Source organism: Microdochium trichocladiopsis, assembly GCF_020744255.1.
Source record: "Microdochium trichocladiopsis strain MPI-CAGE-CH-0230 chromosome Unknown B0I36scaffold_5, whole genome shotgun sequence".
Taxonomy (NCBI): Eukaryota; Fungi; Ascomycota; class Sordariomycetes; order Xylariales; family Microdochiaceae; genus Microdochium; species Microdochium trichocladiopsis.
Window position 1 is genome coordinate 1574495 of NW_025763548.1, and position 24407 is coordinate 1598901.

Genomic DNA, 24407 nt, shown 5'->3' on the forward strand with positions numbered 1-24407 from the left:
CTTGCGAAAAATGTGGAGATTCCTCCAGAATCATGACGGATTTATTGGTGTCGCGAATCCAGTCACTTGCAGATCGGGTTCGTGACTTGGAAATTGAGCGAGCTAACATCCTTAACACTGTGGGAAAGCTCGCAGAGTGGGCAAAAGAGATGGAAGTGCACAGCCAGAACTCCCGCAACACGCTTGTTCGCCTATTCGAAATCATGAAGAAGCCTGAATTTCTCCAGGAAATGCTACAAGAGCCGTCGGGGGGTTCGTCTTAAACACTTCTAGAGCCATGACACCTGTTTGATTACGTCTCTGCGCTCGATAGCACGATAGATAGGGCAGTCTCCTGGATTATCTGACTCATAGCGATTTCTTGTACGAAAGCCTCTTTACTTGTGGAGTGTGTTGGTGTATATCTCGAACTCTTGTCTTGGCTACTTATCCAAAGATTTCATCTCAAATACATTCTCCTCACGCGTTTTCATGATGCCCCAAAAGGCCGCCAGCCGATTCTCGGCAGTTGAGGCCTTACCTCCAAAGCAGTTAATCGCTGACGATAATAAAACCAAGCTCTTCGAAGCGTTTTTCAATAGTGCGGCGTTCAGGAGATGGCGTCTCTGGACTAATTCAATGCATTTATGCAGCTGGGAGATCGTCGTCTCCAAGTTGTGAAGTTGGTTGCGGAGTTCAGCTTCTTCGGTTTCCTGAAGCCTCGAAAGAAGATCATTGAGGAGAGCGTCGGAATCAGACATGATTTCGAGTATAATTCTCCGCGACTTATACGAGTCTTTCGAACGGAGTCTGAGTTTGATTGTTTTTGAAAGCTAGCACAAAGGCGGAGAGTGGTCAACTTATACCCAGAGAATGTAGCTATATATAGGAACGACACACAGCTCTAGACTGTAGTAGCATAACTAGCAACAACCAATGGTATGAAAAGATAAGTATGGCATGCACGAGTATGATCGCGCGCTGAGGTTTGATGTTTTCTTTTTTTAGAATACTCAGTGACACATCCAGCCTGATGGGCTGAACCAAGGCAAGCTCTTTAGTTTGACCCTTCTTCAACGACACCAGGACAACTCTGCATGGCATTTAGAATCTTGGCGATCTGAGCCAAGCCCTGAGCGTATGTGATTATCAAAGTCCTGGAACGTTGCTCTCGGCGGTTTGATGCTTCTAATCTCTGAAGCATACCTCTTGACTTCTCTTGAACTTCAGTCAGCTTCTCAGTGACGCTTATTCGTGATTGCGCTTCCTGGGCTAGCTGAAGCTTGAGAAGTTCAACTTGCTGGCTCAAAAAGTCATTCTGAGCTTGCAGCTCACCGATGTGACTGGCGAAACTGAGTCTCTCTGGCTCTGTAGAGCTCGAAAAGACGTGCTGTCCGGTGAGCGGCTCAGTCGAGGTGGCGACCGCCGCCTCAAAGGTTTTCCCAACACCTTCACATAGCTCTTTATACGCTCTTAAAGAGTGCTCGCTGAGGTTCTTTGCAAATAGGTGCTGCACCTCTGGAATGAAATGCCACACATAGCCGTCTTCACGAGTGGAATGCAGCCTGACGTTGCTGGGCTGGATGCTTAAGCCCAAACGTTCTTCTGTAAGCAATTGTGAATATGCCTAATCGCTTAATTCAGAGCAACAGACTTTACTTACGAAGATGTTGGCTGAGCAATTGCCGACACGTGCTCCTCCACTTAGCGCGCTCCAAGTTACTTGGTTTCGAAGAAGACATTTCATGCGTCTGGGATTGTGCGAAGCGCCTGGCGTTGTGGCCTCGGGCTCGTAAACGCAGTAACGGATGAAAAGCGCCCGCGATTTAATGTCTGGTCTACTGTGCTGTTGTACAGTAGCGGCCACAATCCGTGTCCACCAACAACTTGATAGAGAGTATTCCCGCACGGGCCACAGTGACCCACTTGTGGCTGAAGACTGTGTGAAAGTATCCAGCACTATGTATCGTCCACAAAGGCCACCACCGTTTCTGGCTTACCTCGGGTTTGCCAATGTTCCAGCGGACCCCCATCACGAGGCGTCCTGGCTGAAGCAGGATCCCTCAGCCGCAGATGCTCGATAGATTGTGCCATCTTTCTAAAGCTTAGGTGTTCCGAATAGCTCGCCAACAAGACCGTATAACGGCCAGGTTACAATTTCAATCTCATTCGACCCGAGTGGTCTTACTACAATTGGAGATTGTTCCGATGTAAAGACCCCTCCTAAGCATATCGTCGAGTCCTTTTCCTGAGATTGGGCTGGTAAGTCCCTACATGCTGCTCACGGAAAACCGCGACAATGCGGTATCGAGGTCAGTGGAGATGAAAGCGTATGGAACGTTGTGGAACACTCTTGGCCCCACCCCACTTCGACCATGTTTCAGAGTCACGATAGCACGCTACGAGCGCGTCTTTTGCCACATCAACTCGATAGGCCATCATGGACAGTGTCGACTATGATTTTCCAGACGATTGTGAAGTCGATCTGTGACCACCGCAGATCAATGGTCCTTATTCAAGTCTAGCTAGCCAGCTCCGAAACATTCAAAGCCGAAGCACGAGCTTACGCTTACTCCAGCTGGAGGACTGGAACAAGGACTTGGCATACGACGAGCTTCCACCAACATACATCCATCACATGGAAACTACTTCAAAACGAAGGAGCACGGCTAACAAAATTGATGTACACTCCAGAGCTTGAAAAAGACCTGGTCCAAGCCCCTAGCGCTATTTGGGAAACATCTTTGAAACAAATTGTGTTCGACCGCCACCCAATAACAACGCCTCCCAATAAACATTATAAACCGGAAGAGTCGAACATAGTTATGTCCGTATCAGATCGTACCGAACAGAAGCTTTCGAAAACCTACCCGGGATTCGAAATTCGATGGGATGACGTAGAGAAACAGCTACGAGCCTGGAGCCGTTTATTTCAGAGCGGACGAAAATTGCGGATAGAAGTAACGCTCATCTGCAAACCGGCCTGCCAGACTGCGACTATGCATACCCGGTCAGTTGCAAGGCGACGAAGATGAGCTACTGGTCGACAGCACTCAGAGATTGAAGCCGAGCAAGAACAGGACCTAGCTGCTGGCGGCCCAATCACTGGTCTAAGGTGTACACTATCACGCAGTGTGACGGGCTACCTTGCTTGGGAACCCAATGCTACCGAGACCCAGGTCAGCAGAGCACCCATATTGGTCTTAACGGCGAGATTAGGCAAGCGCTTGTCGCATACTCTGAAGAGGGTAACAGAAGTAAGAGCTAAAAACGATGTGCCAGACTAAGTACGGGATATCATTAACAAGAAGGACCTAAAAAGTCGTCGACGGAGAGAAGATAGCCGCAAGTGCAGAAGACGGGGCTCTTCTCCAAGCTACCCGATTCAGATCAACAACGTGTGGCCTGGGTCAGAGCAGAGCCTTGCACTAGCCGCACGGGCTGGAACTACTTCCAAAGAGGCGTAGCGCATTCCTGAACCTCGAGATAAGGCGATGATGCGATACTGCACTTTGCACTGTTCTCGTGTAAGTTGCGAAGCCTGGAAGGTAAGCTTTAAGAAGGTTACCGTAGTCACGCTAGAGCGAGGCCTGGATCTGAAGTACGTATACGAGCAGTAGACTATTACAGGCCTCCAGGAAGGTGACGCTGGAATTCTGCCGGGTATTGCTACGTCATGGATTCAAGATGTGAAGGAATGGGTAGAAGCACTTCAATCTCCTGAGAATCATTGAATTGGTTCTTCAACTATCGCTTCATGCCCACCCTAGTCCTCCACAATCAGCCCAGCATGCCTGCAGTGACCTCGCGCACTGACTTCCCGGGAGCCAACGGCCTTAACATAGTGTTTCAGGAATGTACTAAAGTCTGCCATAGATATTCATTTACGGCGTGGAGCACTTAATAGGATCCTTGAATACCTGCCAAGCACTGACTAATTAATATAGAGTTCCTCAGAGCTCATAAAAGGCTTTATGGCCATTCATTCACTTCGTTATCTCTTTTATAAGGTTAGACGACTTAAATAACGCACCGAATCATCCCATTTATACTCTACGAGCACCCTCCTTGACGTCACATCATTCTAATGTATTTTGATGTATGCCTTCAACTCTGCGAAGAATTCCTCAATAGGGTTGAAAGCTCGGGAATATGGGGCCAAGAAGAGGACCTTAACCTTCAAACATCTCCTTAATACTATCCTTGTTATGCCTGCTCGCATTGTCAATCACGAGGACCGATCTAGGCCCTGGCCATGGACGACAGTGATGTAGCAGTCGATGGACAAAATCCGGACACCAAACAGCGTCGGGTAAGCCCGTGTGAACCTACGATCTTTGACAATCAATGCCGGCAGTATCTGGTATCGAAACTTCACCTTTCAGCTCATTTACCATATCCGTGGGCATGCCCGGATATGCCCGGAAATGCCTGTTATGCCTGGATACGTAGTGATCCAGCATATCCATCCTGCTGACATAATCAGATCTTTACCTAATCCTGGCGCATGTGCCAGCCCCACGTGTATGACCTGCCCTTGTCCTTGGTCCGATCGTGCGACGTGTTGGTCGGCTTGTAACAACAGAACTTTGTCTTCTAACATTCAATAGTCTCGAGGATGTATCTGGTCTATATGAATGAAGAGGCGAAATATCACTATGTAATATTGTAACGTTACAGTATGGGATGGGTGTCATTAACACAAAAGCGATGCAGCATTCACTAGAAGTCGATATGTATTCATGATCCAGGGTACTCTTCCAACATCCTAAAGAGTTTCCTGCAGTGCCCACTGAAGTAGAACGGCCGATATAGTGGCTAGAGAGCCGTAGTATCAGTTTGTTCAACCAGACAGAAATGAATTATGAAGAATCCACTCCCCTTTCCAAACTCGAGAACATTGTCCGAATTCCATACAGATCGACAGGCTCTGATGCCCCTTTATTGAGCAACGTGACCTCCACGTCCTTATGTCTATTCCATAACGCCCACTGCAAAGGGGTCCTGCCATGATAATCCTCGGAATCAAGGGAAATTGTGGGCTCGCAGAGAAGGAGCTTCACCAGGCCTGTACATCCGTTGTAGGCTGCCCAAGCTAATGGAGTCATTCCAGACTGGTCTTTCGATTCAAGCTCAGCTTTGCTGTCCAGGAGCAGCCGCACTGAAGCTTCATGCCCACCTGCAGCAGCATAAGATAGTGGTGTCCGACCACGTTGACTTCTCGAGTCGGCCTCAACTTCGCGCGCTAAGAGTAGCCGCACTAAAGCATCGTGGCCATTCTCGGCGGCATAAGATAGAGGTGTCCGACTACTTCTAGCCTCGGAGTCAGCCTCAGCTTTGTTCTCGAGCAGCAGCAGCACCGTGGTTTCGTACCCGCCCGCAGCAGCATATGATAACGGTGTCCGGCTGCTTCTGCTTTTTGAGTCAGCCTCAGCGTTTCTCTCAAGGAGCAGGCGCACCACGGCTTCGTGTCCCCCGAGGCCGCAAACGATAACGGTGTACGGCCATCTTGGGCCTTCGAGTCGGCATCGGCCTTATGGTCGAGCAGCAGCCGCACTACAGCTTCGTGTCCCCTCTCGGCCGCAAGCGATAACGGCGTCCAGCCATCTTGGGCCTTCGAGTCGATCTCGGCCTTGTAATCGAGCAGCAGCCGCACTACAGCTTCGTGTGCCTCAAAGGCCGCAAACGATAACGGTGTATTGCCATATTGGTCCTTCGAGTCGATCTCGGCCTTGTAATCGAGCAGCAGCCGCACTACAGCTTCGTGTCCCTCAGAGGCCGCAAACGATAACGGTGTACGGCCATCTTGGGCCTTCGAGTCGGCATCGGCCTTATGGTCGAGCAGCAGCCGCACTACAGCTTCGTGTCCCCTCTCGGCCGCAAGCGATAACGGCGTCCAGCCATCTTGGGCCTTCGAGTCGGCATCGGCCTTATGGTCGAGCAGCAGCCGCACTACAGCTTCGTGTTCCCTCGAGGCTGCAAGCGATAATGGTGTACGGCCATCTTGGGCCTTCGAGTCGGCATCGGCCTTATGGTCGAGCAGCAGCCGCACTACAGCTTCGTGTCCCCTCTCGGCCGCAAGCGATAACGGCGTCCAGCCATCTTGGTCCTTCGAGTCGATCTCGGCCTTGTAATCGAGCAGCAGCCGCACTACAGCTTCGTGTCCCCCCAAGGCCGCAAGCGATAACGGCGCCCAGCCATCTTGGTCCTTCGAGTCGATCTCGGCCTTGTGGTCGAGCAGCAGCCGCACTATAGCTTCGTGTCCCCTCGAGGCCGCTAACGATAACGGCGTCCAGCCAGTATTGTATCTGCCAGTAGCTATCGAGTCGATCTCGGCCTTGTGGTCGAGCAGCAGCCGCACTACAGCTTCGTGTCCCTCCGAGGCCGCTAACGATAACGGCGTCCAGCCAGTATTCCACCTGCCAGTAGCCATCGAGTCGATCTCGGCCTTGTGGTCGAGCAGCAGCCGCACCACAGCTTCGTGTCCGTTCTCGGCGGCATATGACAATGGTGTTCTACCAAAACTGTCCTTCTCATTATGATCATACAACTGGAGAGCAAACTCAGCCGCCTTTTGAACTCCAAAGAAGGCCACGAGGTGCAACCCAGTCATTTGTATCGGCATTTGCGTACTGTAGTCGAAATAGGCATACCAGATCTTTCTCGCCAGAAGTCCTTGAGCTGCAGAGTCAACCTGAGACTGTATCTCAAGGAATGTACTGCTCCACTGGTAGCTTGTAGCCAATTTGGCATGTGCGCCCCAGTAGTTACTTGCGTAGTCGTACAGCTGATACGTAGTTAGTCGATTCTCGAAGTCCTGATCGCTCAGACATCTCCCCGCTTTGAACACGCCGAAAGACAGGTAACTGACGCAGATTTCCGTCAAGTAAGTCTGGCCATCTGGAAACCATTTGTTCTGGGTCTTTTCAAAGTACTCCTGCGTCGTGTAGTGGACAAGGCGTACTATCCCGGTCTGTTCGTCGACGGTGACTAAGCCACAGCAGTTGGAGAGCACATCTTGAATATCAGGAATGTTCGTTTCATCAAAAGCGGAGGCACCCGGCTCGGTGCCGAGCGCGTGTAGCAGTTCGACTATCTTTAACGGCCTTTTCGCGCAGGCGATCCACGAAAGTGCTTGGAATGCAAGTTGCTCCTGCTCAGGGAGCTGACCTTTGATACGATTCATCGCGTCGGTGTACGCAGCATCATACGCATCTGACCCCGTCGCGAATCCGTCGAGCGCGCTTCGGATAGCCTTCGGAGAACGTTTACCTCTAAGCGAGTCAAGATGCAACTTTGCAAGGAGAAACCTATTGAGAGTCAGCCTTGCTCCATCTGGAGAGTAGGTACACGCACATTCCGTCCGCGGAGTTGATAATCTTCTCTTTGATCTTTTCTTGGAGATCAATATTGGTTGACACGAATCTCGGAAGGCTTAGCATGCAGCCTTTCAGATAGCAGTCAATGTCATCCACTGTTGCACGGATTTCCTTGTTCGTGCCCTGGGAAAACATCTCGGTGATCTCTGGTATGAAACGTGAAGTCGCTAATAGATTCACCCTCGATTGGGTTTGAAGGCGGAGAAGGTCAGTTACAAATGTCCGTCGGCAGCTGTTAGATACGTCGCACTCGTCAAGAGCATCGACTACCACGAATACCCTGGAACAGCTAGCTGTCACGGAATGGAGCGTCGTGCGAATCTCCTCGATAGATGGCCGAGTCCGTCTGTCTTTGTGTCGTTCATAGAGATCCATGACGCTGCGCGGGAATGGGACCTGACCTTGCGCTAGCTGCCTTAGAAGACTGCCTAGTAGATCGTCGAGCTTCTGTTCCTCCGTGCGGCGAAAGTTGCAATAGATGTAGCAAATCGCAGTTGAGCCGTCGGGAGGGAACCTTTCGAGTAGGTCGTTCACGACAACAGAAGCCAGGATGGTTTTCCCGGCACCCGGGATTCCGGGACAGAAGAGTGATTCCTTCGCGGACGCGATCCAGTTCTGATACTCGCTTGAATCGAGCAGCCACTGGCCTGTTCCTGCCAGGCGCCGATTGATGAAGTCCGATTGCTGGGCAGCATAGTCGATTGGAGTAATCCAGTCAAGAACCTCTCGGTATACTTGTTGATCTTGTCGCTTTACGACCCTGGCGACATTGTCTCTCGTTACGCCGCCGACGAGGGAGTTCAGTAGCATAACGTCATCCGATATCCGACTTCGAAGCTCCCGGATGTCGTCAGGCTCGAATGTTAGTCGCTTCCATGCTCTTCTTACTACCTGCGCAATGCTCTTGCTCTTATTCTCCAGATCGCAGTACTTGTCTATGGCCTTCTCCGTGTCTCTCAGAGTCTCTTCGCAGCCGGCGAGGACCTTAGCCAGATCCTGCTGCTGGGTGTCGGAAACGTGATCGCTAGAAACAAATATCTCGATATCTTGGAGGACGATCGATAGACTTCGAACCCTGCGTTGCGAGAGCGGTCAGGACAGCACTGCCATGCTGGCTACGAGAAGTGACGTACTCGGTGGAAATGTGCTCGAATTGCTTGGGTGCATCTGCAAAGTCCGTCCGAATCTTTTTAACGAGCTTGATGACTGCGATAAAATCGCCAACACCGAACCCGAAACTCATCTTTGCGGTTCCCGGCGGGCGACGCGCGAGAGGGCCGAAGGAATCGTCGCCCCGCATCCTGCGGGGCGCTGTTTTTACGGCCAGATTGTCAGTCGTGTAAGCAGCCTACGAGGCGGATTACTGGACAGCATAGCCTGCTGCACGGCTGCGCTGCCGATCGCTATTGGCTGGTTTTGCATAGCGGATGAAACGCCTGCCGATGTGGCTGAGCAAGGCTCTTCGGTGCCAGTAACTGGAAGGCCCGAGGAGTACAGGCCATGGACCACGGGCTAGCCTTGATCATTGGTGTATCCTATGTCGCGACAAGACAACGCACTGGAAACTCTCCATCGCGGATCTCGTTCCCACTGGAATCTGGTCTCAGCGTTATAGAACGCAGCCCGACGCTTGCGGCCTGCTCCTGGCAATTGAGCCCGTCGAAAAGCGCGCGCACTTGGCCCTTGACTCCGAAACCACTGGTCCACAGGAGCCCCAGTTAATCATTCCATTCCACGTACAGGTTCCGACCATAGCTATTCTGTAGACATGACAAGTTGGCTGCCGACCTTGCGCAATCGCAGCACGACCAGACCCATGATATGATGAAAACTGATTTCGGCCATGATCTTGATCTTTCGAGCGCCAACACTCGCCCTCAGACAGGCCGCATGGAGTGGTGCCTGACGTCGGCTCGGTCTGCTCCAGTACAGTGTGGTCGTGGGAGCTCGGCGTGCACCCGACCCCGAGTGGACAAGTCTGATATACGTTTAGCAATCTGGCTAGGAGTCGCGCGTAGTAGCGTGGCTCGTGCCCACTTTACGCGCTGATTGCCCTCGGCTGTCAGCACCTAACATGGCACGCCCCGTCCAGACTGCGCAGCGTCCGGGTTCGCCATAACCACAAGGTTCGAGCGGTCAGCCACCGGTGCTTCCTTCCAAGTCCTGCTGGTCGCCTGAACCATCAATCCCCGGCCCAACTCAATAATATAGACTTCACGACGTGTTCAGCACCATCAGCTTCTCCTTACTTGATTCTAATCACTCGGCACTGTTCATGGCCCCATATTCTCTTAATCTCCAACTGGTCGCTAGAGACGCTGAATCAGAACCTTATTATACCAAATGCGCTTACCAAGCCCATAAAAGAGTTGCGCTCAGTCGTAACGCTGTATTCAGTTTCTAAATGCAGATAGAGGACGGAGAAGTATGCCTCGACAACTTGTACTACTTGTGGTAGACCGGAAGCCAATTCTAGCGAGTACTTATTGCGGGGCAGCCAGCACTGTGCACGCCACAATGTGCCACACTAGTTAGTCCGTGCGGAACACGCAGCTAATATCGATAAAGTGGACACTGATTGTGGTCACTACTGTAGTTGTGCTGTAGTTAGAGGCTGCGCTAGTTGTGCGAACCCAAACTTAGCAGGTGGGTGGGGTAGCACTGGGTGCCCCTCGTGCTGCAAGGGGCAACCCAGCCTCGCTAGCACAGGGTGCCCCTCGTGCTGCAAGGGGCAACCCAGCCTTGCTAGCACGCCTGAAATATGCACCCAATCATCAAAGCTCGGCACCCTCCATTAACTTCGGCCGCTGAATGTACCGTTATTGGAACTGACTTTGCATGGGAGGAGGAGTTCAGGTAAGAGTCCGGCAACTTCGAGTGATCAAAGTGACGGGGGAATCTCGCTTCCTGATGGAGAGGCTCGCAAGATCCAAAGTGAGCTTGAATGTCCGCGCTTGCAGCGAGAATTGCTAGTGGCTCTAGCGCGCCTAACAGGCAGTATCAGCACCATGCTCATGTTGCCGGTCGAGCTAGTCCTGGCCATCCTCGAGGAGTTGGAAACGCCTACAGATGTCGGAAATTTAAGACTAGTCTGCAAGCCGCTCGCTACGATCGCCGCGCTACAGCATGCCAGACATCTCTTCATATCCCATTCAGTCTTCTCCTTGCGACAGTTCTCCAGATTTACGGACCGACATGTAGCGTTTGTGGGCCATACAAAGCACTTAACTATTAAGTGCAGCCAATGGTTGACTAGCACTGAAATAGAAGCAGAAATGCCGGCTACCTTACTCGATACGCCAGATGGAATTGTCCGAGACGACATCTCGCCTATACAAATTTGGGGCAACGATATACCAACTCAAGAGGCGCGTATGTCCTACATAAAAGATCTCGAGGCTATTTTAAACAGACTACCACACCTATCAAGGATCACGCTTACTGACGACCTTCGACTTGAGGCGATATCTATGCCGGAGCATCTTAGCCATCGCGCATGGTTACAGATGCTTCAAGAACGCTCTTTCGGTTCTACCGTCGTAAGGATCCTTGGGCTGCTTGACAATTTCGGATGTATCTCGCATATAAAGATTAGCGGCCGGATACATCTACTCGATCTCAACTCTGCCCCGCCACTCCTCCTGGCTCATATGAGGAACTTTCACCCAAACTCTCCCTCTTTAGCTCTATTAAGGAAAGTCGTTACCGGCAATCTGGAATGCCTAAGGCTTCAGAACTCGACTGTTGTTAACTCGGAGCTTGAGTTCTTTGTTCGAACCCACCAGTCATTAAGAGAAGTCGCGCTTCAAAACGTTAAGATCATAGCGACGATATGGTCACAATCTGAAGTACTAGTCTGTGGATCGAGTGTTACGCTACTCTGTTACTAGAATATATTTTTTGTCTTTGCCGTGAATAATCTCTGCTCCTCGAGGGCAGCCTCAAACAGCGCCTTGTCCTCACGTGAATACCAGTCATGGAACCCGTCTGCTAGTGGGCACGGACTGCCTACTCGACGTCGCCTGCGACAGCAACATAGCAAGTCCAATGAATCCTCGATCCGGTAGTAAGGTCTCGCAACGTCCCATAGACATTCTTTGGATCGTGCACAAAGACAGACACCTGTCTCATTGCATGGCCGGTGAGTCCAGCGAACCGACTTTTCTTGTGCAGTGCGCCGGGGCTCCCACCAGCAACACTCCACCACAGAATTGCGACAGGCTTTTGGCTGGCCGTTTCTATCTTCGAACAGGGATATCTGACAACGCGCTGTCAGGACTGATTGAATGTCAGAGGATCATTCATCCTCGCCGGGAGCCGGTAGTGGAGGGTGGAGATGACTGTACCTGGACGTTGAAGCAGGAACGTTGCAAGATCTGCAGATACCGCACAACTGAAGGACCACCCCGCCCAATACTTCCACCGCTCGTGATTATCCCAACGAAACTGCTCGATCCAGTACGTCTCCTCGAACAGAAGATATCGGCAATATTCCCGGAAGAAGCATGGCTGATTGGCCCAGTCGAGGAGATTCTCGGCACTGCACAGGCGGAAAATCCCAGTCCACAGCTCCGCGGGGAGGCGAAGAGCGGCCATAATGTGGCTGAATGTGACAACAATACGCTCTGGCAGATGGGGTAGGTGCCACCCAGCCTTTATAAGTAAGGTGCAAGCATATTCCTTGCACAATGCCGGCGCTTGCAAGCCAACCATTGTGACAACCCATAAGGATTCGTGAGACGCTAACCAATCAAGTACACCCAGGAACCCCTTTGGAAGAAACACGACGCCTCTCCCCCACGTCTGCCAAGCACTCACTCAACCCGAGCTCTAGGCCAACACGGTCAACCACCACTCAGTCAACTTCTGGATCCATGGAGTACAACACTGATTGACTTGCTGGCAGTACAGATCAGGGCCATCCCGTGTTTCCGCCTATCAACCCAGACAGGACACGCCCTTTTTTCTCTACTATTATATGTGCTGATTGTGATGTAGCTCGTGACTTCCCAAAGGCCCCCCTCACGGCATCTACCGAACGACAACGTCCGTGACAGCAAACCTCGCGGCCTCATAGTTAAAGTTATCTGATATGCTGAATCCAAGTCGCTTAAAGGTTCCATCACCTTGCTCCTCCAAAACCAGCATATATCGGTCGTCGTTCACTCTTGTCACGATGAAGGCCAGGCAGTCCCGCAACCGGTGGCGATCCAGGTCGAGCACGCAGGCTCCATACCCGCCGCTGCTTCTTTCCGTCTCATCCGAGTAGACCAGCCCGCCTACATCACCATTCTCGGGGTGAGGCAGATACCGCATTCTCTCGGCGGGTCCCCTGATTGTGATGCTGCCAGATGGTTGAGGGCATGCTGGCTCATCCGCACCCCGTGTCATGTCGACGTTCAAGAGCTCCATCCACTCCGTTCCGTAGCCCGCGCGGGTGCCATAGTAGTTGATCTGCCCATCCAGGCTGGCCCAACTCCAGCTCGGAGCGCGGTCTCGGACGGGCGGCAGGGTAAGCTGGCTACGGGCGTCCTGAGGACCAGGTCCCCAGACCTTTCGGCCTGGCTGGTGATCGTAGTGCGCGCCCCAGAGTAGGCCTCTCTGGCAAAACACCGTGCGCACCACAAGGCTACGACGAGCACCATGGAGGATAATACGCTTGAATATGGTGCGTCATAAAGGCAACTCGCGATGCAGGATGGATGTTAAGTTATTGGTTCGATGTTCTTTTTGACACTAACTAGAAATGCTCGAAAATGATGCCGAGTTCCCTAGCCTCAGCTTCCTGCTCCAGAGAGATGAGCAGGTCTTTCGGAATCCGGTGATGGTCATGGAGATGGTAGATCAAATCTTTTGCGTCGCCAAAGTTGTCCGTACATCGGGGGTCGGGGCAGCAACCTTTGGGAGCTGACCGCCAGTGATTCGTGATCTCCTTCTTCCAGTCTTTATCTTCCATGAACTGAAAGAGGCGTTGAGAAGCAGAACGTTTCTGATCCCAAAGACAAAATATGCAATACCCTGGTATGAATGTTTGCTCAATTCTCTCCCATGCGAGCTCAACTGGCATTGAATCTTCTCTGAGATGCTTCGCGCAGTGATCGTCCCAAGCCGAAGTGCCGGAGAACCATTCGTTACAGCTACAGCAATACTCTGCTGAAGGATCCTTTTTCTTGCGGCATTGGTAAACATGCAAATATGTCGCACGATTCGATGCTCTACTCCTTGGGTTAGTTCGCCTGGCTTCTTTAGTTTCCTCTTGCGCTGGGAGAGGGGTCCATACTGAGCCACTTTCCCACACGCACAGGCCGAGAGTGCTTTCCTGCCCACCTCCGTAGTGCTTTTGTAGAGTTCGGTGAGCAGCTTGAATGTAGTCTTGCCGTCTTCACTTCGAAGCCTTGCTGGTATCGCCATCAGATCTGCGAGTGGCCCTCGCACTGGCAGGATGGAGCGTAACCGTGAGAATGGATGATTCACTCCTTTGCAAGAGTATTCCTCAGAACCTATGACCGTTCTGGTAGCAGTTTCTTTCCAGTAGTCCTGCAGGCCCTTCTTGAGAAAGGACTTCCTGTCGTTGTGGGCCTTTTTCTCCGGATGGAATACAGTGTCACCCGTGGGACTCTCGGTACAAGACTCTGCGCATGGTGTGCTGTCATATTCTCCAAGTAGTTCTTCCTCCTTCTTCAGGGGCAAGGTCTGCCATAAGGCTGCCACCCATGGTACTTCGAGCTGGCGAAAAAGGCTGGCAATACTGAGAGGCCTGGCAGGTTTGCCCTGGAATGCTGCTTGGCTGTCTACACCAGGATTTAATGCAGCATAATGTTGTTGGTGGATCGCGTTGTTGCGATGCCCTGCCAGCCGTTGTCGTTGAGTGTCCGAATAGGATGCCATGTCTGACACAGGTTAGCCTGCGTCAACAACAACAGGAGAGTTACTCACCAACAGTCGTCAGACTCTCTGCCCTAAGATCATGTATGGTGAAAGGCTGCGGGAATCCTGACCTGAAACCCAACTCGCGCATCGCAGTCGATACTTTGGATGCCGTCAAGATACTCCCATCAACGTCCGCGAAGATTGGCTGGTCAAGGACTTTGGGATTCCACTCGATGACCCGAAGCGCGGCTGGTTCGTCAGCTCGTATATCAAACAACTCCAAGAACCCTTCGACGCCCTTGAAGTCCCTCAGCGCTCCCCTGCAACAAAACATAACGAGGAAGAACAACATCGGGTTCATGAACAGTGGCTGCGCCGGCCAATGTCCGCCCTCGTGTACGTCTGCGCGTGGTCTGGCCTCCTGTTAGTGCCGGAGGATGGCGAGACAAAGTCCAGACTTACAGGCGGCTTGATTCAGGATCATGTGCTTTCAGTGACTTTTTCGTCTCAAGCGCAAACTCGGCTTTCCCAACCTCGTTTCTGAAAAGAATAAGGCGCGCGTCCTAGCAGCAGGTTAGCATGTGGGCCATGCCTCGCAAGGTGCGACATACTTTGAAGTAGAGGCCTACGCTAGAATTGGGTCTTGAGCTTGACTTAATGTAGCAGGAAATGCGTGACGCCGTGAATGCGTTCGTTATTATGACGGACTAGAGCAAGACTCGTAGCATTGGTTGGGTGAAGACTTTCCAGTCCAGAGTCCACAGAAACTCCCCTTCCCACTCGAACACTTCCCGAGTGGCGTGCCTTCTTGGTCCGGAGTCTCCCTTCAAATTGAACTCTCGGCCGAGCTCGCTTCTCGGATCAAGGTACTGTGGATCTGGTTAGGCTTGCAAGGACTCGAGGGATTTGGGAACGAACGTTGGTGATAAACATAACATGCTCCCACAAGATCTCTCCTCGTTCCCTACGATAGCCCGCTGTAAAGTTCTTCCATATTTTCCTGAGATTTCCCACTGGGAGTTTCTCCCCAAGCTTTTTGTCGCGGCTCAATTTGGAAGCGACGCGATATATGAATGACTTCAGGTCCGCAAGGCTATCGACCGATTTTGATCCGTCCTCATTACTATGATTTAGGTCAGAGCAGGGTCCATGGTAACGCCGAGAAGTAAGTGCACAAACAACTCGTCCCAGATTTCGAGCGATCTCTGGTAACCTTTCTGTGTGCAGGCTTCGATGTTGTGAGGCACAGGGTCATTATTTGCGAACTTGGAGGGGACGTCGAGCTGCAAGTCCATGTATTTCTTCTTCTTCGGTCCTGCTCTTCGTTTCGCGACGCCTTTTGTGAGCTTGTTGTTTAAGCCATTGCGTGGCCGAGAATACTTCTGCGCCATGGTTTTGAGTTGCTCCGAAGGAGCTGTCGGCGACGCTGAGTGGAGAGGGGTTTATGAAGAAGAGAGAAAGGATGGAGTCGTGCCTGAAGGGTTCAGCCTGGCACTTTATATTTGGGCTACCAACACTCCTGCCTATGATCTATATTTGGAAACAACCCTATATGTCAAGCCCGGCTGTGGTGTGCCGTAATGAGCACGTAGTGAACAAGCCAAGTGAGTTCTTCTTTCTTCCTCTTTTGCAAAAATGGATGCTGCAAGAGGTCCCCGAAATCAGAACTCGTTGTTGTTGTCGAGCTGAAGAAGCTCAGTGCATCCGAAGACCAGTCGCCAGGGCGTGTAAGCCCGATTACTGCCTCCGAATTCTTTTCCTTATCCATCAGCTTCATGACCACTTTACTGAAAGACCTGGAAACTGCGGCAAAACTGCCTGACCGCGAACAGCTGTCCACCTCGCAGATCTTTACATCTCCAGAGAGACTGATCAGCAGATTTGCGCAAGTGAGTTGTTCGTAGAACAGCTCGGATCGTAGCAGGAATTGCAGCCCTTGAAGAACCTGTTCACGCATTAGCTTAGTTCAGCGAGCACGGGGGACTCCGTCACACCTGGAACAGTATCGAGCTAAGTTGCAACTCGTTAGGATATTTCGGCGAGCGGCAAACGTGCTGGATGGTCGTCGGCATGAACTCAGAGACGAGAATGTAGCTCTCAGGTTCAAAAGTGTAGATCTCGATGCCTTTGACGATGTTATCATGGCAGAGCTGCCGCACGCGTTGTATCTTCTCGTCGGTGTCGGGACCGCTGATAGTACGCATGAGGAACTGGCGGCATGAAGTGTCCCGACTCGTGATCACCCCGAATGAGGTACCGTACTTTACGCGGTACCGGAACTCGTAATGGCTCCATGGCTCTCCATTGATCACAGGAACTAGTGGTGACTCGATCGTGTAGTGTTTCACTGGCAGTCGCATACTTGGTGCCGCGGGTGCCTTACGCTTTAGTGGGCGCGGATTCGCATCCGGCGCAGAGCCAGGGAGAAACAGAGAAGCTGCCTGTTCCGAACTTCTTCGTGACGAAGTTGAGACGTGACCGTCTTCTTCTGTGTCCTCAACAAACCTGGTCTGGCGGCGTGAGGTGTCCATGGGACTGGCAACGCCAATGCGTAGGCTGCTTCCTGCGATGTTCCAAGCCATGGTGGTGCTTCAGTGCATGGAGGCTAGAGATGCAGTCACTGGGCCAAGTCCCACGGCCTTGCAGCCGCTGGGGTATTTGAGCTCCGGTGGGTACCGTGGCGGTGGAGCTCAGGTACAAGTGCGCAGTGGCTCTACTGGAGCGAGCTCTAAAAAAAGCTTACCAACCACAACGCCAGGTACGAGCCAGGCCAAGAACGATGTACCTGGGGTTCAGGCATTTGCTCGCAGGGTTTAAGGGGTAGGGGCCACTAACGTCCGTTAGCGTCAGCTGCTAGTGCTGCAATTCAGGGCCTTCTACAGGCGAGGCTATGCCGCTAAAAATAAAGTAGGCCATTTCCTCACAGGAGTCCACAAGAGGACACCCGCTCCCAAGGCAAGACTTGGAGAATAATGACAATCTTCTGTCGGTAGTGCAACCTCGTGACGTCTGACGGTCGCTGTTACTGTCCCATTTCTCAACGATGGCTTCAGCGAATGCAGGCCACAAACTTGAAGAACTCCAAAGCGAGATCGCTTCCAAATTCTGCGGTATCGCTAGGATTGCAGCCAATTGCATCTACTTTAGTCAGACGGACGGCGACATCGATGCCGAGAAGCTTGATCACCTTGTCGGTATCTTCCGACATGAAGGATGTGATCGGGCTAATCCCAGTCACTTCCTCGCAGCCACTATCCCCTCCACTATGTTGGAATCCGCACTCGCATTGTCTCGCCTGTCTCTCAGCGATCTGAACAATGTTTCACCTCCTCTGCTTCATCTGCCCCCTGGGGAGCAAGTAGGGGGTCTCTATGGGCGCCATCGGATTGCTGCAGTTCTGCAAGACGACAGGTTGGCGTCATGGTGGCCAGTGAAGCTCTATGCCGGTTAGTGGTCCGGCCAATACTGCCTACGACCGATGCTGATGTCTGCCAGACCTTTCGCCCAAAGCAAAGGAGATATTGATAGACGAGTACGCCAATGAGGGGCGATACTCCGATGGTCATATCGTTCACAAGATTATTAGCTCACTTGCAGCCTCCATGATGACAAGTAAATGGTGGACGCGGCTCGATAAAAGTAAGCCGGAAATACTGAAGAGAATCTTCAAGCACCCGGCGCTTGCTCCAGTCCTCGAGAAGGTTGTCAGAATACCTGGCATGCGACCCAACCTTCAGCTCGGCACCTGGAACAAGATCTTCCACTGTATTGAGGTACGTAGCAGGCGAATATGGCAAAGCCCACGTGCCACTCGCCTGCTAATATATACTCGTCAGGAGGTTGTCCATTACCTGCTACTGATTTACAATACCTGGGTCTATATAATGGGCTCGCCCAGCGCGCTCGAATTCGTGGACAGCCGGGCTGTACAGAGCCTTGAATTGCTTGTACCTGGCGTTTCCAAAAGGGACCAACTTCGCGCAGAAGCCGCAATTCGTGACCATCACAACTTCAGATGCATCGATGACGAGACGGAGCGTACGAATATCTTACATAGGCTGACGTCTGTGCAGCATCTTATCCCCTCCATACGCACGCTCCAGAACGACTTCAAATACTTGAGAGAATGCACTCACGTAGTTAAAAGGTTGATTTGTGGAAAGACGCCTAGCTCATTCACCGTGCAAACCATTGCCTGGAAAGCATTCAAACCCCCAGCTAGGCATCCAGCGAGCGAAGAGGTCGCATTCGAGAACCACCTTCGCTTTTTGTATATCGCTGTCATGAACGACCTTTGCGATCTTTCTGGTCAGACTCCTTTAAAAGATGAAGGGCCAGAGCACCAAAAGAACTTCCAGCCTGATCCGCGGACTTGGTTTCGACTTGCTTGCCGCGCAAAGCAACTAGGCTTCGTTTCGGAGGAGATTTCACGGTTGAGCCAAGCAGATCCCGATCGTGAGATCGCGTTGAAGGCCCTGCTAGAAGCACGCCCATTGCCCGATTATGATTACGGCACCGGCCTCGAAAGCTTCGTACAGCTGATCCGAGAGCTTTTCGACAAAGCCCACAAAGTTGACTTTATGGAAACCCCACGACCATTAACTACTAGTCAGAATGGCGAGCCGACATATAGACGATGTGGTCGTTTGTATGGAAAGGCTTATGCCAGAGATCGGGACTGCATCACTGTCGACACCATCACATGTAATGTACAGTTGAACACAGATGTCACCTCCCTTTTTGTTCGACGCTCAGTGTTTCGTGCCTTCTGGGGATGTCCCTCACAAGACGTCACTGAAAGTTTCGTACAACCACAGGAAACTGCAAGTGGCGCCAACGTTAATGATCCAGAGACCTTGCTTCCGCCACCACAGCTGAGTCTTGTCCCGATTGCAGTTCACGATGATCTAATAATGAGAGAAGGCAACACTTCTCTAAATCCCGCCTCTACAGCCCTCACGCGATCGGGGCCCGCTCGTCTCAGGTTGTTGGACCAACGTCATAACCCATATGCTAAAAAGCCACGGCCCGCTATACAGCCTGCTACAGAACCCGCTATACAGCCTGCTACAGAACCCCCAATGCAGCCTGATACAGAGCCTGCTGCACAGCTCTTGCTTGGGCCTCCGACGATTCAGGCAGACATGCAGGTTACTGCAGCAGATCTGGTAGAAGATGCCGTGCCGAGTCAGGGAGATCTGCAGGTAACCACAGCAGCTCCGGTAGTAGCTACCGCGCCAATTGAGAAGGAGATCACTATTATGTATGATTGGGATGGACGTGGGTTGCTACATGAGAAGGTGTGGCAAAGCTTGGTCGAGCCCTCTATATCCAAGCTCCGCGACCAGTTTGGAGGGAAACCACTGTTCCTGTACAACACCGAAGGGCGTGGGGTCGAGTTGGAAGATTGCATTCGTGGGGAAATTCTCAACGACACCGTGTGGGTGGGCACAAGCCTTGAAGGCAACCCAGCTCAACGAGAGGATGCCGGCGAGGAATCGCCGACACTTTAGTTGTGAGACGTGGGATGAAGTTAGACATTAGACATCACTGTGGGTGATGCAAATGTGGCCTCAACTTGCGAAGGCCCTGCTGGTATACAAGAGAATCAGGTAGCGAGCATCTTTTTTGAGCCAAAGGAAACAAACACTGGGTTCGTATGATGCATGAATCATAATGCGGTGGACAAAGGTGTATGAGCAACTTCCCAGGAAGCTGCTTATCCGTGGCCAGCAGCCAAACGCCCAGTGACTTCCTCAAAGTTCTCAGCAACTTCCTGGGAAGTTCCTCAGCAGCACGTGCAACCTACCCGACGCGGGGTTGGAGGAAGCAAAGACTCAGAAATGTGGAAGCCCCCGGAACGGCCGACTTCCGGTCAGTGTGGTGGTCCAACCCCCCGGGGGGGGGGGGGGGGGACTTCCTAGGAAGTTACTCTGCCACAAACACCAGTCAACACAAGCGGCTTCAGGCAGCCTTGAGCAACTTCCTGGGAAGTTGCTGTGCGGCCTTGGCAGGCTAGCTCACCACAACTGCAGCAGCTTTCGGTGCTTCAAGGGTTTGCTGAAAGGCCTGCTTCTGGTATTTCTACTTTTAGTACCTCTATTTTTTGGTTAACCCCGTTAAGCTTTTCATATCTGAGCCACAACGTGTAAGTATGGATTTGAAGGACAAGTGCGTACTGGACTGAAAGTGAGGAACGGAACTGGTTACGCGCCTCCTTCTACAAATAGTCTACGAGGTCCTGTCTGCCTGTCTCTGCTACGAAGTTAGATCGAGCAGGTAGCTCTAGCGCTGGTAAGAAGACGAACAATGGATTCTGAGCTACTACTAGTAACCCCTTCGCCGCTATCGCTTAGCACTCAGTCCATGCCTATTATTCGAGTTCAATAAGTCACCACTTGATGTACAGTCGACAAGGTGGTTCCGAGTGACTTGCCAGTCTGGGCTGCTTGCACTCCTGGATGACGAGACAGCGTAATCATCTTGAAGTCAAACGTGTAAAGAAAACAGAGAATGCGTTTGTATTTTACTGTCGGGATCATAATGTAGTAGGCAAAAGGTGAAATAGTAACTTCCCAGGAAGTTCCCTGTCCGTGGCCAGCAGTCCAATGCCCTGGCGCGCCTTGCCTAGCCGTGTCTGTCTTCGGTCTACGCATCTGCTGGAGAACCGATTGCAGCGCCGGCAGGCGCTGGTGGAGGTCCGCCTTTCACCCTCCGGCTCGCGAAGCATGAAGAAACACAGAACAAGACACGCAGCCGACAAGGCATATGCTGATCGCCTTTGATATCTCCCGGAACAGAACCTCATGACATCAAAACAACAAAACGACCACTGACAGACTGCCACGCCCTCAACTCCAAGCGTTCCCCTCCAATAGCGCTAGCTAGGTTGGTTAACTTAAGAGGCTGGGCAGGTTATATTTGAGTAGGCATAGTCGAAAGCTTCCAGATACCCTATCATCTGGATAACAGTAGCGCAGACCACTAGGATATGCATAAATGAGTGGGAGCTGCATATGTTGAATTTTCCAGGCCACCAACTTTCGGGAAACCTTATCTTTCGAATCACGTATGTTAGGATTAATCGTCTTCCTATAAGTTATAGGTAATTAAAAGCCAGCATCTGGAGCTTCGAATTTCAGTGCTTCTAATTTGGGTTAATCCCGTATGGCTCTCCGCGGCTAAGCCACAGCGTATAAATATAGATTGGAAGAGCAAATATAGACTAAAGGAGAGGGACGGATCTGGCCAACGTCTCTCTACAAATAGTTTCGTCGGTCCGCCTTTACTAGAAGCTGGATCGAGCAAGGAGGTCGAGGGCTATCAAACAGACGAGCGATGGATTCTGAACCACTAGCACCACCATCGCCGCTATCACTGAGCACTCAGTCCAAGCCCCCATTCGAGTTCGACGAGTCCCCAGTTGGATGTACCATGGATAAGGTGTGTCCCAGCCATTTCCCTGTCCGGCCTACTAGCCCTCCAAGACCACGAGCCAGTGTAATCATCTTGAAGTCAAACATCTATCTTCCAACAGTGGTGGAAGAGCCTTTCGGGGGCGAATCAGAGGAGGAAATGTGTGCCTCCGAATTCGCAAAACATGGTTTCTGTTTCGCAAGTCTTGTGAACGCCCTCTCTCTGGACTTCTTGTCCGAAGCGCGAGAGTTCTTCAAGGAGAGTCCACCTTCAGAAGTGGTAGGATTTCTCAAACATTGGAAGCTGTCAGAGTTCGGCAGAGAAAACGTCACGACTGAGTTGTATTCCGCAATGATGAAGGCCAAAGGGGAAACAAATTCCCGGGATGCTGGTTCAATTGGTACGGCTGCTCTGAACTTCCATCGCTATCTAGACTTGATCATGGACCTTGTGGTCAAACCAACAATTGAGGCTTTCGAGCCCGGAACCGAATTCCAGGCTCTCCAGTGAGCGGGGAGGAAGTGAGGAAAGAGCTGGGAAATGGGGAAGACATCGGGATTGTAGTAGTCAGTAGCTGCTCGACGGCTGGTCCGTAAGATATTCGCTTGACTGCATGATGCTGGGCACTGCCTGTATAGCTTCATCATGGGGTTGGATTGGTCGACTGGTAACAAGCAGTTGCTTCTCCACAAATCCAGATTGTAGGAGAGCTAAAGCAAGGATTGGTGGTGGAGTGTTGCCGTTCCTGTCTATTGTTAGATGCAACACTTTCGCGTACTGTGAAACGAGGTACGTACATTAGATACCAGTGATTCACAGTGGCTGCGACCCATCGGTTGAGGAAAATATTCAATCCAATGAGAATCACAAAGAGATGTGGTCCAAAGAGCACTTGTGTCTCATGAAGAGATATGATAGAAGCTGTAAAATTAGAGGCTGTATAGATGGCAGCCTGCGTCGGAAGGATCTTGTAGGTCGACATCGCCTTTATCAGAATCCGCGGGTACACGAAACCATGGATTACTCGAATAGAGGCACGATAGTAAAACTTATCGCCACGAGCGTAGCCGATGAGAGAGAGAGTAGCGCGAAGCAAGGCGATTGACTGGTAGTTCGGGCGAGCAATAACTTTGTCCCCCGCGGATAGTCGTGATACAAGCCGCAAGGCGGTGAACGAATGGGCGAGGCATAAGGTAAGATCACAAGCTGTTGGGCTCGGCTGGGAGTTTGTAGCGCGAAAATGGTAGCTGAATAGTTCCGCAACTGGAATGGCAATGTGACAGATGAGAGTGAGATGCCGAAAAGCGTTGAAGTTCTTCCGTCTGATGGGGAGCGATCGTCTGAATGTATGAAACACAAAGACACATGCATAAGTTGAGAAAACCCAAAAAGGCTCAAAAAGAGTTGTCGCCTTTTCGAGCATCATCCTTAGTGTGTCTTGTAGAGAACGGTAGACTGAGTTGCAGTGTGGAATAGACAACGCCAAGGTTTGTGGTCAACTGAAGGCCGTCTTTTAACGATGGCCTTGGTTGATGGCGTTGGAATGGGTATGGGAGCGGATCCCGGGGTTGCAAGCCATCTCCACGCACAGGGTTCCGACCAACAGGAGTGCTGTAAGGGGCCTTGACTACTGCGAGGGGCCCTGTGAGGGGCCCTGTGAGGGGCCCTGTGAGGGGTCCTGTGAGGAGCCCTGTGAGGGGCCCTGTGAGGGGCCCTGTGGGGGGCCTTAACTATTGTCAGGGGCCTTGCGAAGGGCTATCGCGGGGATCGGCAGCCTCGGCGTCAGCGGCTGGACGCACTCGAATCAGCCAATCATGCCTATCGTGCCAGTCATATTCAGCCATGCCGAACAACTGATCAATACTTTAGCTCTAGGTTGAGTAGCTCGGAATCATTTGTAAAGAGTTTGAATTGATGGATAGATCTTTACGCGTTGCACTGTACCATGTTCGTCAAATTTCAACTTCTTCCAGCAGAAATTCGACTTCTGATCTGGCAAGAAGCCTGTTTTGCTGAAGCTCAGCCTGGTGTCTGTGTTTTTAGGCCGAGCAAACGGACTGAAAACAGACTCGAGCATCCGGGACTAGTCGTCAACATAATACATCCGCCATCCATACTCTCCGCGTGTGTGGAGTCTCGAGCCCTGGCCATAAAATTACTGAAACTAAGGCTTGTTGAGGCCTCTACGCGATCCGAAAATACAGAGACTCAGGCTCCAAGCCCTTGGACGCGTCCTTATCACCCTGAGACCGACGCATTATTCGTCAGCGACATCTACTATAACTATTTCATTGACGACCCTTTCCTGCCAAATTGGCCTCTCAGACCGTGGGTCGCCCACCTTGTAATCGATGAAGGATCGCTGATCCGGCGGTTTGCAGGGTCTCTCTTTCTCAGCACTGCAGGGTCTCTCTTTCTCAGCACTGCAGACTTCGGTATTCCGCAGCTCCCCTCTTTGAGGAAGTTGTCCATTGCAAGCCTGGAGGACGAAGACATTCACGTCAACCCAGCACAACGACTTCTGGACTTAGTTCCTGATTATCATGCTCTTTCAAGCATCGTTGGTGGAGTCCTTCTCTCAAGTCTCATCTTCGCTACAGGCCGGAAGGTTCACATGGACGCGCCAAAAGTTATCTTTCTGAAGAAACGGCCTTGGTTTGTAGGGGAGGCTGATGATTGATCTGATATTGGTTCACCAAGAGGACGCCGTGGGATAGCTCATGTCCGGGACGGAGGTTGGTTCTCACGGGCGAGCTTCCTCTG

At 51.6% G+C, this 24407-nt stretch overlaps 8 protein-coding genes across 8 annotated transcripts; 3 read left to right on the plus strand and 5 right to left on the minus strand.

Annotated features, from left to right (window-relative positions):
• Positions 1-934: 934 nt before the first annotated feature.
• On the minus strand, positions 935-1759 carry B0I36DRAFT_267715 (uncharacterized protein). Its single transcript, XM_046151232.1, has 2 exons — positions 1643-1759; positions 935-1584 (listed from the first exon to the last, which is right to left on the minus strand). The coding sequence occupies exons 1-2, from the start codon at positions 1719-1721 to the stop codon at positions 1037-1039; spliced, it is 627 nt and encodes a 208-aa protein (XP_046012729.1). The 5' UTR covers positions 1722-1759; the 3' UTR covers positions 935-1036.
• A 2823-nt stretch (positions 1760-4582) lies between these two features.
• B0I36DRAFT_349186 (uncharacterized protein) lies at positions 4583-8601 on the minus strand (the record flags this gene model as incomplete). The annotated part of the gene is made up of 4 exons (XM_046156769.1): positions 4583-4608; positions 6499-7253; positions 7336-8433; positions 8492-8601. 4 exons carry the CDS (start codon positions 8599-8601, stop codon positions 4583-4585), a joined length of 1989 nt encoding a protein of 662 aa, XP_046012730.1.
• A 2045-nt stretch (positions 8602-10646) lies between these two features.
• B0I36DRAFT_323093 (uncharacterized protein) lies at positions 10647-11242 on the plus strand (the record flags this gene model as incomplete). Its single annotated transcript, XM_046153924.1, has 1 exon — positions 10647-11242. A coding segment is annotated over exon 1 (510 nt), but the record flags the coding sequence as incomplete, so codon positions are not given.
• A 1977-nt stretch (positions 11243-13219) lies between these two features.
• On the minus strand, positions 13220-15341 carry B0I36DRAFT_288833 (uncharacterized protein; the record flags this gene model as incomplete). Its single annotated transcript, XM_046151656.1, has 6 exons — positions 15126-15341; positions 14858-14935; positions 14691-14791; positions 14295-14536; positions 13639-14248; positions 13220-13573 (listed from the first exon to the last, which is right to left on the minus strand). Coding segments are annotated over exons 1-6 (1419 nt in total), but the record flags the coding sequence as incomplete, so codon positions are not given.
• A 347-nt stretch (positions 15342-15688) lies between these two features.
• On the minus strand, positions 15689-16588 carry B0I36DRAFT_288834 (uncharacterized protein; the record flags this gene model as incomplete). The annotated part of the gene is made up of 2 exons (XM_046151657.1): positions 15689-16173; positions 16223-16588. The coding sequence occupies 2 exons, from the start codon at positions 16586-16588 to the stop codon at positions 15784-15786; spliced, it is 756 nt and encodes a 251-aa protein (XP_046012733.1). The 3' UTR covers positions 15689-15783.
• Positions 16589-17271: 683 nt separating this feature from the next.
• B0I36DRAFT_267727 (uncharacterized protein) lies at positions 17272-19003 on the plus strand (the record flags this gene model as incomplete). Its single annotated transcript, XM_046151233.1, has 3 exons — positions 17272-17678; positions 17815-18001; positions 18065-19003. Coding segments are annotated over 3 exons (1533 nt in total), but the record flags the coding sequence as incomplete, so codon positions are not given.
• A 2563-nt stretch (positions 19004-21566) lies between these two features.
• Positions 21567-22154, plus strand: B0I36DRAFT_349191 (uncharacterized protein; the record flags this gene model as incomplete). Its single annotated transcript, XM_046156770.1, has 1 exon — positions 21567-22154. The coding sequence occupies one exon, from the start codon at positions 21567-21569 to the stop codon at positions 22152-22154; it is 588 nt and encodes a 195-aa protein (XP_046012735.1).
• Positions 22155-22287: 133 nt separating this feature from the next.
• On the minus strand, positions 22288-23174 carry B0I36DRAFT_288837 (uncharacterized protein; the record flags this gene model as incomplete). The annotated part of the gene is made up of 1 exon (XM_046151658.1): positions 22288-23174. Exon 1 carries the CDS (start codon positions 23068-23070, stop codon positions 22288-22290), a length of 783 nt encoding a protein of 260 aa, XP_046012736.1. The 5' UTR covers positions 23071-23174.
• Positions 23175-24407: the final 1233 nt, after the last annotated feature.

Bases quoted from the DNA above. Each gene is read 5' to 3' on its own strand.
- B0I36DRAFT_267715 (XM_046151232.1), bottom strand. From the start codon at position 1,721: ATGTCTTCTTCGAAACCAAGTAACTTGGAGCGCGCTAAGTGGAGGAGC. The intron at 1,585-1,642 runs GTAAGTAAAGTC...AATTGCTTACAG, and splicing joins ATTGCTCAGCCAACATCTTC to AAGAACGTTTGGGCTTAAGC.